General features: G+C 36.4%; 1 protein-coding gene across 1 annotated transcript in view; it reads right to left on the bottom strand.

Annotated features, from left to right (window-relative positions):
* Window positions 1-14,419, bottom strand: part of ERC2 (ELKS/RAB6-interacting/CAST family member 2) — a 469,458-nt gene that overhangs the window by 338,802 nt on the left and 116,237 nt on the right. The window contains exon 4 of the mRNA XM_075052729.1: window positions 4,643-4,717. Coding sequence (XP_074908830.1) covers window positions 4,643-4,717 — 75 coding nt within the window. The remainder of the gene's footprint in view (window positions 1-4,642; window positions 4,718-14,419) is intronic.

Raw genomic sequence — 14,419 nt, 5'->3', positions numbered from 1 at the left:
TTGTTGCTATATTTCAGGATGGTCAATACCCTACACTTAGAATGAGCTTTATGCCATATCTGTAGGCAACTCATTTCTGATTTTCTCTCTTAAGTAATATCACTGGTTTAAGCCCAGAAGTGTCTGAACAAGATCAGAGAATCATAGAATGGTTTGGGTTGGAAGAGCCCTTTGAAGATCATCTATTCTAACCCCTCTGCCATGGGCAGGGACATCTTTCACTAGATCAGGTTGCTCAAAGTCCCATCTAAACTGATGTGGAACACTTCCAGGGATGGGGCATCCACACCTTCTCTAGGCAACCTGTTCCAGTATTTCACCACCCTCATCATAAAAAATTTCTTCCTTATGTCCAACCTAAATCTACCCTCTTTTAGTGTGAAACCATTATGCCTTGTCCTATCACAACAGACCCTACTAAAAGGTTTGTCCCCATCTTTCTTATAAGCCCCCTTTAAGTATTGAAAGGCCACAAGAAAGTCTCTGAGGACCCTTCTCTTCTCCAGGATAAACCACCTCAACTCTCTCAGCCTCTCCTCACAGGAGAGGTACTCCAGCCCTCTGATCATTTTTGTGGCCCTCCTCTGGACCTGCTCCAACAGGTCCATGTTTTTCATATGTTCAGGACCCCAGAACAGAATGCAGTATTCCAGGTGGGGCCTCATAAGAGACGAGCCATTTTTTACCTGATTCATGTGCTCAGGAGTACTTCTTATTGAAAGAATGAAATGTAAAGTGTGTTTCCTTTTACTCTTTTTTATTATATTAATCAGTGTTAATCAACTTTGGATATCACTAATATTCAAAGATAGCAGTGATTTGGCATTTGTCAGCACACAATATGCAAAGAAGTATGCATGGGTGCAATCGCAATTAAAGGAAAGGACCTCAATGTACCAACTTTATTCTACACTTAAACAAAGATTTAGGCATGAGGAAAGTTGCTGTTTGATTACATATATCTGTAGTCACAAAGTCAGAAGCAACCATTGCAACAAAACTAGACTGGCTTCCTGTATAACACAAGTCATAAAATTACATGAATACTGTTAAATATACACACCATATTTTAGTGTGCATGTGCTACCTCTATCTTCCACACACTGTATTTTACAATATATTTATTTTCATTACTGGAGAGGACCTTTTTTTTTTTTTTTTAAATGAAGATATCTCAGGTAGGTATCTACACACTGTAATCTCTTTGCTCTGACATTTCCTATTTGTTAAACCACACAAAATTAAGCTTGTAAAGTCATTCATTGTTTGGTAATATTTTTAAACATTCTGGTGGGTCTTCTCTGAACACAATAAGCTCCATTATGTAACTTGCTGTTTTGAGCAGATGTGCACTTCAAAACTTTTACCCCTTTACTAAACCCAGAATACAGACAGCATATCTAGTACACCTCACTTTCTAGAGAATGGATCTCAGAGAAAACCCTGGTGGAGGGCTGGAGGAACAAAACAAAACAATCTCTAGAAAACAAGGTGTACAGTGTGATTAAGCAAGTCTCAAAAAAACAGGAGCTTGAGGGAGTTAACAGGAGCATGTGGGAAAAGGAAGTATACTGCCCTCCTCCTGTCCTGTGACTCTGCTTTCCAGAACACAGAAAGACTTTGGAGAAGGTCTGTTGCAGACAAGGGAACAAAGAGAAAAGAATGTAAGGGAAAAGAAGAAGCAAAAGACATGGGACTTTTGGAAGCAAACGTGTCTAAGAAGCGAAACCAGAAAGTTAGGAAAGAAAGGCCTGTGCAATGCATGTGAAAAGACAATAGATATCTGAAGAGGGACAAATAAAGCAATAGAAACAAGAGTCAAGACATAGGATGTGAATTTTCTATCTTTTTTGTTTGCCCCCTTTTCTTTTTATATAAGTATACAGAAGATAAACACCGGTCAAGGAGAAAACAGTTATGCAGAAAATACAATTGCTATATGAAAAGGCAACTACTTGCAAAGTTTTCAGACTGAGATGAAGAGCATGACAGGACAGCACAGAAGAAAAGCTGTTTAGGACAAAAAAAATTCACATAGAAGATGAAAGGTAGGAGCAATGGGTATACTTCATTGGATGAAAGGGAAGACTGACTGGGAAAAGGGACAGAAATCATTCAGCAGTGGCAAGGGACAGAAGAAAACCACAGGAAAGAATAGAGGGATTTACGAAGGAGGGAAAGCTGCCTCCTAGCAGAGCCTAGGAGAGCCATGGAGGGGACTCAGAAAAAAGCTAATGTCACAAGGGGGTGGAAGGGGTTGGGTGTGGTAAAGAGAAATGTATACTGCTTGGAGCCTCTGCATGGGGGAGTGCATGGCCTCAGACTGCCATATTACAGGGTAATCCTCTCCCTCCTTCCACCCTCAACACTGTAGGGAAATTATTGCTTCAATGCTTGATCATTCAAAACAAATGTTCCACATTTTTTTTCAAAATAAATGCTGTCTGGATTAAGACAATTTAAATTTACTTGAAAACATTCCAAAGCTGGAACTTGTAATGAAAACTGCTGTTTAATGATGTGGATTTCAACATCTTACATTTGTCTCTTTTTCTTTTCAATATTAGGCCTATTTTAAACAGGGCAACCCCAAAGGAGTGTGTATTCATAGGGAAAGAAAGAACTGTGTGCCTCAGAGCCAAAAGGCAGCTCTGCATCAGAACACTCCAGCAACACAATTACAGCCTCACCCGTGACAAATGAAAGCCCTCACTACAAAGATCAGATTTTTGAAAAGTGGAACATCATACCACACCCAACTTCCCTGGGAGACAAACAGGAAAGACTTTACTGTCTTCAGGGACAGACACTGTCAAGAATGGCTGCAACCACAGTTCACGTGTGTCATTCTTGTGTCATGTCCCACCTCTGTTCTTTTCAGTACAGGAAGAGGAATTACAAATTATTTTGCAACAAAACCTTTACAGTGTTAATAACCCATGTGGAAGACCATAAATCATTCTAACACACTATCTCTGTATCCCAAAACATTTGGATTTATAATTCTGAATATTAATAGAAAGAAACAAGTTTCTCAGCCAGTATCCTACTTTCCCATATACTTAGGGTAACAAGTTACTGCAAAACCACACATTTTAGATTTCATACATAGACTTCTGAACTAGAATAAACAGGGAAGGTCCAAGGCAATACCCATCAGATGATGGAACAGTGAAATCAATGTACCTTCTTTGTTACTCATATAATCCAAACTAATTATTATCTATTAAAAGACAGATGCTGTATTTATAAAGTCACGCTGCTGTTGTAACTGTGTATTTACCACAGTGTTCAGACATGCTGAACTCATTTGCTCATAACAGAAGTCACTGGCAAAATGAGGCCTTTAATTTGCACTTCCTTTTAAGACTGAAATGAAAGACCACCATTAATGTATTTCAGGCAGCATTGCCAACTCCCAAATTATGTCAAGTCTCATGGTATTTTTCTTAAAGATGTACATTCCAGACTCAGAATTATGCAAAAATTGCAGTTTTCACTTTTTAAACTATTATTATATTTTGTTATTGTGGGGGGGAAAGCCACAACACTTTTGTAATATTCTATATCAAAAAGAGGAAACTATATTCAGGATTAAGATAGGAGTTTCATCACATTTTGTGATATCTCTCTGCTGATGCAATGAGTATTTTCCTTAGTTTAGATGTAAAATGATGACCAAATAACCACCAAGTGAAGTATTGTTTTTGAAGATCAAAAAGAAAAACATTCTACATAAGCCTTGGACAGTTTGTATTTGTTTCTGTTTTTCAGTTTATTCCATCTACTTTGGCTCACCTGAAACTTCTCTCCCCAAGCCCCCGAGTCTCTTTAAAAAGCAATATTCAGTTCTCATTAATCAGCAATGCTGCACTTGATTCGTTTAATCAAGTCTTATTAAGAAAACAGACTGGGAGAAAGAAATACTAGTTATTCCTAGCTTCACAGCAAAATAAATTGACAAGTAAAAGGAAGCATTTAATGATTTAATAGTAGAAGTTATAAATCGAGGTGTTGTGGGTTACCCCTGGTAGGCAGCTAAGTGTCACACAGCTGCTCATTCACTCCCCTTCAGTGGGATGGGGAAGAGAATCAGAAGGGCAAAAGTGAGAAAACTCATGGGTCAAGATAAAGCCAGTTTAATATGTAAAGCAAAGCTGTGCATGCAAGCAAAGCAAATTATAGAATTCATTCACTATTTCCCATCAGCAGGCAGATGCTTAGCTATTTCCAGGAAAGCGGGGCTTCATCACATGTAACAGTTACTTGGGAAGACAAATGCTGTAATTCTGAATGTCATCCCCGCATTTTTATTGCTGAGCATGACATTATATGGTATGGAATATCCCTTTGGTTAATTCAGGTCAGCTGTCCCAGCTGCGTTCCCTCCCAGCCTTACGTCTACCCCCAACCTACTTGCTGGGAGGGAGCAGAGTGAGAAACTGAAAAAGCTTTCACTCTGGGGGAGCACTGTTCAGCAACAGCTAAAACATCAGCGCGTTATCAACACTGTTTTGGTCCCAAATTCAAAACATAGCACCACGCAAGCTGCTATGAGGAAAATTAACTCCATCCCAGCCATACCAAGCACACGAGTTCATGCTACAAAAATAATGTATGGGAAAACATGTGAAGACCATACCTTCATTTCAATAACTGTTTGAAGAGCCTTCGTCTTTGCTGGCTCAGGCTGAAGTTGGGTTCTTCTATGTAATTCCTGTGGAGGGACACGATAGAAATAAGCCTGACGACTCATCTTTCCATTTTTTTAATCACTCATACGAATTTAGTACAACAAAATAAAAGTCCAATGATTAGAAGCACGTAACTCCAAATGCTACAGGTGCTTCCCTCTCTATAATCCCTCTAGCATCACCGCAGTCCCTATCTTATATTACAGCCAACTCTGACAGCACATGCGCTATTTCTGAAACCTCTATCAATAATTAATGTCAACGGTGACAAAGCCAGCAAGTAATTTCTTAGTCCAAATACAATGCTGCTGTTTCTGCCTAAACATCAAAATTTAATAAATTCAGTGGTGTTACTAATTTAAACACTGTTTGAAGTCATTTAAAATCTTTTACTGTAGTTTCTTCTTAGTTTTTGCTCTAATATCTGAAATAAGCAATTTAAAGACATTATATTTAAATTTGACATTTTAAGGATAATAATTATAAAGTGGGTTGATGCAGCACCCTCTACAAAAGCAATTACATTTCAGTTTTCGTATTTTCATACTATTTTTTATGTATCTTAATCCACAGGTAAAAGGAAAAAAGATTGCATTAGTTAAGACATACAGTTAAGAGAATTAACATCTACTGGTCTTTATAAAAAAAAGAGTATGAAGACAGCAGCATTTGATCTCTTATAAAACACAGGAGTTGTATCTTGGCATGAGATATCTCAATAAAAAACTCACATACCTACATCGAACACTGTAAAGCTCTAATGGAACATCATCATTTAAGAATTTGGTGGTGCTTATACCCCTCCCACAAACCATCTGAGCAGTTTATTAGAAAACAAAACTGAAACAGGACAGAAACAAAAAAACAAAACTGAAATAGTCCTGTTTCTGGTCCTTTAGAGTCCTTCCCCTCTAAAGGACAGGACTGCCATGGTAGATGTCTTTCTCTCCCTGTTCTTTCTACTCCAGTGCTCCACATACACACTTGAACTAACTTTATAACCATGAAAAATATATTTATGCCTGGCAGGCTGAGAAGCTAGGTTCATTCACCACAAAGACATTAGCTGACTCCAGAACCTGAGCTATTGTGTCTTCCAAATTATGCCTCTCCCAGCTCATCTACATAAATTCTGGGAGGCGGGATCATCAAAAAAACATAACACTGCGGGTCCTAATTATCTTTATTCCCATGTCTCAAATCCCCTTTTCTTGAGCAAAGCAAACAAAGTACAACTTGACAATGAATTGATAGACTAACAATCAAAAACATAATCAGCTATGGATTGTGCACATTTATTATCCCGCTCCCCCTCACACTATCCTAGCACATCTCTGGGTCTTGCCTACCTTATAACCTACAAACTTAAAAGTCATAATTTTTTCTATCATGAACTATTAATCAGTTTCTTGTTCTGTTTAGCAAAAAGCATACTGCTTATCAATGACTTTGAGAAACAATCACTCTTGAAAGGCTAAGTAGTAGGAGTGATTTGGGGCATGTTGTTAAATTCTACTGATAATAAACACGCTTATAAAATACATTAAAAAATGGTGTGGCCTAACATATTAAAATAAATGAAAGAGACAAGTTAGTCGTGTGTGCTCCATTTAATTGAACATAGATTACTTAACTTGAAATGTAGTATATGACAGGACATAATATCAAGACACCCATCACCGAAATTGTCAGGTTTGGCATGCATTTTTGGTTAAAATAAAAGAAGCTGTCCATAGGTAACAGAAAATGTTATGTATACAGAAATAGATCAATACTTATGATCTGTCAGATGACAGTTAAGTAGCCAAGTTACAGTCAAATAGCCAGTAAATTAAGACCATTTAGATCATATCAGTTTGATCTCTTTTTTCATTTTCTCATGTTTGTACCATAGCTAACAATGGTACCTTAGTCAATGACTGAACCTCTTGGGAGCCCTGGCAATGTAAAGAAGAAAGAGTTGGGTATGCTCTGTCCTGCCTATTCTATTTTGACCGCTCTGCTGTTTCCATAGAAGGGAGCACAAAACATAACAGTTAGATAAACTGTTAAATTCAATTCTGACCCAAAAAAGCCTATTGATATCTTGATAAATCACAGCACTGCCTGGAAGAGTCAGATTAGGTGCAAGTGTCTGAATGCATACCTAAAGTTAAGTAGGTCTGCATGCTTTTTTATTACATTAAATATATTGCAGATATATGTATGTATATTTAAACTACTTCTAATATATGACAACAGTGAACTTCTAATTTTGCACTGGGCATTTATGAAAAAGTACATCTGAATGGTCCTTTTTCCTTGTTTTTTTAATATACAACTAACTCTCCACATTATAAAAAGAAAGAAATCTTTGCAAATCACCTATACAGGGAATTTCTCAATCACCACCAGCTGTTTGTCTCAGATGAAACAAGTACCTTCTCTACACAAATGTTTTAAAAAATAAGAGTATGTCATAGATTTGTCATACAGTTCTCCTACAAAAGTCATGGAAAAATAGTTGGCCAGTCATACCACTATCTGATCAGCAAAAATTACAGCTAATTCTAAGACCAGACTTTGCTCCCCAAGGCCACATAAACTGAGTTGGAATATAAACAGGATTCCACACATTACCCAGGGAGACAAACCAGAGTTTCCACCCCCTTAGCCAAAGATGAATAGACTGCCAAAGATGAGTATTCCTAGATGTCTATCATAGCATGAAGCCTTGCCTCATAATACTTTTCCTGTTTGCTTTATGAATCAATCTGATGCTGGCTGACTTAAAAGCTTTTCTTCTCTATCCCTGATGGTAAAATGAAGCAGACTTTAGGATTCTGGAGAAGATCAGAAAATGACTCCCACTTTATTATTTTGTGTGGGTTTTCTTCCAATCAGATTCAAATGTTTGGAGACTCCCAAAAGGCTCAGTTCTTGAATTTATGTTGTTCTATGTATGCATTTTTTCTTTTGGGGTACCTGATTCAGGGATATACTTTTGGGGTACTGATTCAAGGATACTACCACTTTATGTGCATGATACCTTATACTGATTGGTTTACTATCTGACATCATCTGGAGGGCTTCAAATTTGCCTAACAGCTAACCAAGAGATATTCTGAACATTTCATGAAGTCCTTTATAGCCTAAGGAAACCAAATTTTTATCCATTACATCATTTTTTGAACGATGCTGCTTTGTCTTTTTAATTGCTTGTAATAAAAAGCCCAGGGAGCCTAATAAAAAACTTTAAAAACAAATAAACAAACACCACAAACAAACACCAAAACATCAGGGATAGTTTCTTTCAACCTGAACTGTATTAAATGGAAATCTTGATCATTATATCCATGATAAAGTACTTGTGCCATCATCTCTGCAACCATCAAGATCTATACTAATAGTGTCTCAGAGATGTACTCATTTATGAAATTACACTTTCATTATATCCCTCATACGACAACTGTATCACTGCAATTGGTAGCAGTTCTCAGTAACCACTTTGCACATACAAATTAATTATAATTCTGCATAATCAGATGCCCACACCTAGGATTTCATGATGATACTTAATTGTCAAGGTGATTAACACACCCACACAAAATTGACAGGTAATCAGACCTTTTTTTTCATATTAAATTTACTCTAATATTCTTTGCTTTTAGACCAAAATGAGTCTTAAACCAAAGCTGGCCGTTGCTTTCTCCTTCCATGTGTTTCTGGGATATTAGATTAGTATCTTCTGTTGGCCTCAAAAGTAACTTCAGCACACTATTTCACCACCAATTTAAATATCAAAAAATCCCAAGAGGACACAGTTTATATCATATACTTCCTAAAATAATGGTGGAAGATGAGTCCTGTTCTTTTGTTCAGAAATCGATAAAAAGACCTTACAAGTTTTTATCATTATTGACTGGTATTCAAAATCCACACTACATAGCACAGTCTGAATGTAATACTAATTAACACCCAAACAAAACTGCCTTTTGATCCCAGCTTTATTATAAGACACTTCATCATTTGACTGTAGGAACGCCAGGGTGCTGCAAAATGATCCTCCTTTTATTCTGTTTCTGATGTATTTTATTAAGGTTCCTAAGATATCAGTGACTATGTGTTGTTCTGATTAGATCAGACTGAGCTGAAACTTAAATAAAAGGCTATACCAATGCTGTTAATGCAGTTCAGGGTTTTAGCTTCTATTTACATATAACTGCCTAAAACAGCATGACAAAGTGCTAGAAAGAAAAGGACTTTTTCTGAAGAAAATAGGCAATTTAGAGATGGTATCATGAAACTGCCAGTGAGTGCCTGCATTTCAACTGGTAAGCTTCTACTGATTAAAGAACAGAAGGAAAATGGAAAACCAGAAGACTTTAAAAATTAACACGAAATTCAAGATTTATAAAAAATAAAGACATAATAGGAATATAGATGTCAGAATCAAATAACCATTAGAAGAAGAAAGATGGATGATTAAAGATGGCAGCAACTATACCTAAGGCAACATAAAAACAGGCATGAGAAACCATGGTGTCAGTAAATCTAGCTTCTTGTATTCCTAGGTAAAATGTATAAACCTGTAAATCACAGCAGGCAATAGTATAGGAGCTGCTAGTTCTCTCAAACACCTCAAAGCAGACTGCTTCCATTCTCCTGGAAAAGAAAGCCTTGGTATTGCTTCTACATGATCAGTTTTTCTGAACTTTAAAATTTAAATCAGCAGTATATTAATATTTCAATCAATTATTTAAGTAAAAGCACAGCCACTTACCTAAAGTGCCTAAACAGTAGTGTTTCTTCAACCAAAAATAGCATTAGAACCACTGATCAAATTCTATTTAAGCACAATACTGCAAAAATGTAACATATAAGAATTAATTTATTCTCAACATATAAGCTTATCTTCTCTTTCCTGTTTTCTAACCCTTCACATCTACCCTCTGCCAAAATGGTCTCACAGTAATGAAAGTATATTTTAGAAATCCTAATCAAACTCTTTATCTTTCTGGAAACCATAAACTGACAACATTGAAAATTTCTATGTCTGGCTCTAGTGTGTAGGAAAAAAAAGCCCTATTATTAGGAAGGATTCTAAAAATCACATTGCCATTGGTCGTCTTTTAAAATCCCACTACCTGAATACCACCTAACATTTAGGTATTTGCACTCTGTGAGAACCTGTTAAAGAAATTTTGTCATATCCCAACAAATGTTATAATTGAAGAAGTGAAAATGTGGATACAAGTATATGAAATGAAAAATTACAGGAAACTATAAAGAGCTGATAGCTATACAAGGTCTGTACTAGAGAAAGAGTTTCTTTGTAAAGTAAGTGTATTTAAATTCATTGAGTTCTCACAGTTAAGTAAAATACTCAGATGCATGCCTAGTTCTCTCTCCATTTAGTGTTTTCAAATAATCAGGCAAACATGAGTTTTGATGAATATGGAAGAAATTGCATGAATTAGGCACTACCACCAAACTATAAAACAAAGATCAATAGTCCATCACCACCGACAAATCTAGCAATAATCTCATTGGCTTCAGTATTACCCTTGAACAATTCTGACACCACTCCTGGCCTACATTAGAAAACTTGGGGGTGTGAAGAAGGGTAGAAGGGAAGAAGGAGTTTTCACACCAGATTAAAACCACCATATTGAATCACTAGCCAAAACATTTCTTTACAATGATCATACTTCCATTTATTTATGAATTCATGCATAAAAGAAGGGCTTATGATATGTTTTACCAATATGCCTAAAGACAGACTATAAGGAAAAATAATCTGAGCATTAAGAAACTCAGCTTTTCTTTGACTTGTATGTCAAAAACACCTCAAGCAACCATGTATGTTGTCATACTGGAAGAGTGTCCTCTGGCAAAAGACCACATATAAAAAGATTCAAATGAAAAGGCGATTTGTGTATGGAGCTTGAAATGCATGTGGGACAATTTAGTTTCTAATTGAAAGCACATAGAATGTTTCCTGAAAGGAGCTACTGAAACTCTACTTTCACCAGAATTCTTGAAAATTTATTTCTTTTCTTTGTAGAAGGAACAAAAGGTCTAGAGGATCATTTCTTTTTTTGCCCAGTATCATTAATCTTTTTTCCTCTTACCAAAATTACTTCTCCAAAGTTAAGAAAAAGGAAAAGTTATTGCTTCACAAATATCTTCAGAGAAATAAACTTGACAATAAATAGTTTTCTCTCTTTTCCCCATCCTAATTTTATTTTAAAACCCAGAACAAAACCCCTGAGTGCATGCAAGTAAAGGAAGCCCATATATTTGTTCTTAGGGATAGTCAATTAGGATCAGAAAATAAAAGTTCCAATCACTGCTTAGACTTCTGCAAAGCATATATGCTCTGGAAATATCCTGGCTAAAAAACTTTCTCTTTGCAGTGCATATGAAGCTTTAAAGCTGCATGGAAAAGTATGCCATTTTTTAAAAATCTAAATGTTTAAAATAGACATTTATTAATAACCTAGCTGCACTAAAAGGAGTCAATTTACATTGGGATAAATGAATGAAACATAGTTGGGAGTTATAAACCAAGATTTTTAGGCATTTGTGTTTGGGATGGTTTGGGTTTTTTTTAGAATATTATCTTTTTTTAAAAATCACATATTCAAATTCTAGTAATATAAAATCCTTATCACAAAAAATCCCTTATGTAATCCATAGTGTTTAAAAAATCCTTATGCAACAAATCCATGCTTTTAAAGATTTATTTTCACCCCCTTGTCCTGGTTTCAGCTGGGATAGAGTTGATTGTCTTCCTAGTAGCTGGTACAGTGCTGTGTTTTGAGTTCAGTATGAGAAGAATGTTGATAACACACTGATGTTTTCAGTTGTTGCTAAGTAGTGTTTAGTCTCAAGTCAAGGATTTTTCAGCTTCTCATGCCCAGCCAGCGAGAGAGCTGGAGGGGCACAATAAGCTGGCACAGGACACAGCCAGGGCACCTGACCCAAACTGGCCAACGGGGTATTCCATACCGTGTGACGTCCCATCTAGTTTAGGAACTGGGGGGAGTGGGGGCAGGCGAATTGACTAACTGGGTGTCGATCAGCAGGTGGTGAGCAATTGCACTGCGCATCATTTGTACATTCCAATCCTTTTATTATTACTGTTGTCATTTTATTAGTGTTATCATTATCATTATCAGTTTCTTCTTTTCTGTTCTATTAAACCGTTCTTATCTCAACCCACAAGTCTTACTTCTTTTCCCAATTTTCTCCTCCATTCCACTGGGTGGGGGGGAGTGAGTGAGCAGCTGCATGGTACTTAGTTGCTGGCTGCAGTTAAACCACGACACCCCTTAAACTGTTTACTCCTTCTTTCCTCTTCAGAAGTTTAAACACACAAAGAATTTTTTAGTAAGGTTGAAAAAGAAAGAAATATCACATCAGTTTTACAATAAGTGTAACACAATACTAACCATGGCGTAGTAACTGAATTCCACCTTAGGGTGTCACTAAGAGTAGACTTCCCTAGCTCCTGCCATCAGAAGCATACAGGCAAAGCTTAAAGGGGTAAAGTCACAGCAAAGATTACCAAATACAATCCTAAGACCCAGAACACACAACACAGATGCTGCTGTGTGCCAACTCCACTCCACAAATTAAAAATAAAAACAAAACCACCAAACCCTGAAACATTTTAAAGTGTGTACAGTACTGTGAGAGAGGATGCTACAAGCAGTGCCAACATATAGTGCTTGTGCTATTTCTATGGGTTAGTTCATGTAAGTAGAGGCAAACAGAGTTTTCCAATAGTTCTTCTCATATTCAAATAACTAACATCCTGCTGGTTTCCTTAAACAAGCTGAAACTTAAGAGTTCTGTTCTAGAAAAGCAAAAAGACAAAGGTTCATATCCACTTTAGTGCTTTCCCTACCTTCCAAGATACACATACACCCAATGATTTTTTATTTATTTCTATTTTGCATCTGTGCTCCTCTTCAGACTGAATGCAGGTGGAAAAACAATTTATTTGTTACTTCTTCAATTGAAGCAAAATAACACTGCCAAACACAAACTCGACTACTCAGAGCCAGAAGTACTACGCATTTCACAAACTTGCTGGACAGATCTAAGTTTACAGAATAATGTATTAGCTGGTGTTAATATACACTGAACTTCAAACATGCTGTTCACTTTTTTTTGTGGAAATCACTTTTATAAACTTAGCATTGATTAAACATAAGTTCTTGATCAGAGTATCACTGCAAACAGCCTGAGCCAAACAAGGAAAGTGTCGGCTGTGTGATACACATCCCCCTGTTGCAGTAGTGCTTTAAGCTGATTAGCATGGGACTTTTCTGATTTTGAAAAGCATAGTTTCATAGGTGTATCTACTAATATCTATACTTGTTATTAATGGATATACTGCTTTGTTGTTATCTTTCTAGCCTACCTTTTAGTGAGTCCTTTACTGTCTCTTTTCTCTTCACATTGGCTCAGTGAATCCACTAGCTAAAATAATTTATGGTTTTGATTTTCAGTTCCCTAATTCTGCAGGAAGTGCTTTTCTAAATATGGGTGGGTTTTACTTACATGCATGTAAAATTACTGCTGGTTTAGGCTACTTAGTATTTAAACATCAGGCCTTAATCAGCAAAGCCAACAAACATCAGAGCTAGTAAGACTTCAGATGTGTAAATTCCTTGGCTCTTTGGTATAGCAATTTTTTTTTTTAAATGCAAACAAAGTTTTGTGGTCATATTTGTGGTGTGCCTCAGGGATCTGTATTGGGACCAATACTATTTAATATCTTGATCAATGACAGACAGTGGGATTGAGGTGCACCCTCAGCAAGTTTGTGGATGACACCAAGCTGAGTGGTGCAGTTGATAACACTGGAGGGAAGGGATGCCATCCAGAGGGAATTTGACAAGCTGGAGGTGTGGGCCCATGTGAACCTTGTGAAGTTCAACAAGGCCAAGTGCAAGGTCCTGCACATGGGTCGGCGCAACCCCCAGTATCGATACAGGTTGGGTGATGGATGAATGGATTGAAAGCAGCTCTACAGAGGAGGACTTGGAGATATTGGTAGATGAAAAATTAGATATCATTATTTTATAACATAATTACAAAGATTACAGTTATCACATTGTCTTATAACAGAATGTCAAAGCTCTCAACAAAATTATCTCCCCTAGATATTCAGACAAATCTGATCCCTACATCCCCAAGTAGTTAATATATGTGCAGGTAAAAGTGTTGGATTGCCTAAGCACTGTATTCTATATCCACAGAAGTTGGGGTTTTTAACAATATATCATATAAACATTCTTTAATTAGCTTTTTCCACTACATACAATTTGAGTGTGCAATATAATATTATTTCAAAATAAATAAGTGTATGTACAAATATTTGTATGGATGACAGTAGTAAAAAGTATCATTGATTAATAGAAATTCTATACAGCTGTTAGGTTATACAAATATATATGACAGAGAGGGACATGAGAGCACTCACCTAATTCTGGATAAGAGATGGACAATTTTTCATACAATTTGAGTGTTGGGGTTTTTTGGAGGGGTGGGTGTTTTGGTTTTTTAAGAAAAAGCTTATAAGCAACACTGAAACAAATATATTTCTATTTTGTTAAATGATCTTTAAAAACCTTTAGAAGTCTAAAGCAATCAAAATTTTTCAAAGTGTTAAATAAAATGTTTGGGAAAAAATATTTGAAACTGATTTATTTTCCATTGCCTTTGATCTT

This window comes from Buteo buteo, chromosome 21 (assembly GCF_964188355.1).
Source record: "Buteo buteo chromosome 21, bButBut1.hap1.1, whole genome shotgun sequence".
NCBI classification, from domain to species: domain Eukaryota; kingdom Metazoa; phylum Chordata; class Aves; order Accipitriformes; family Accipitridae; genus Buteo; species Buteo buteo.
This window is presented reverse-complemented; position numbering and strand designations above follow the sequence as displayed.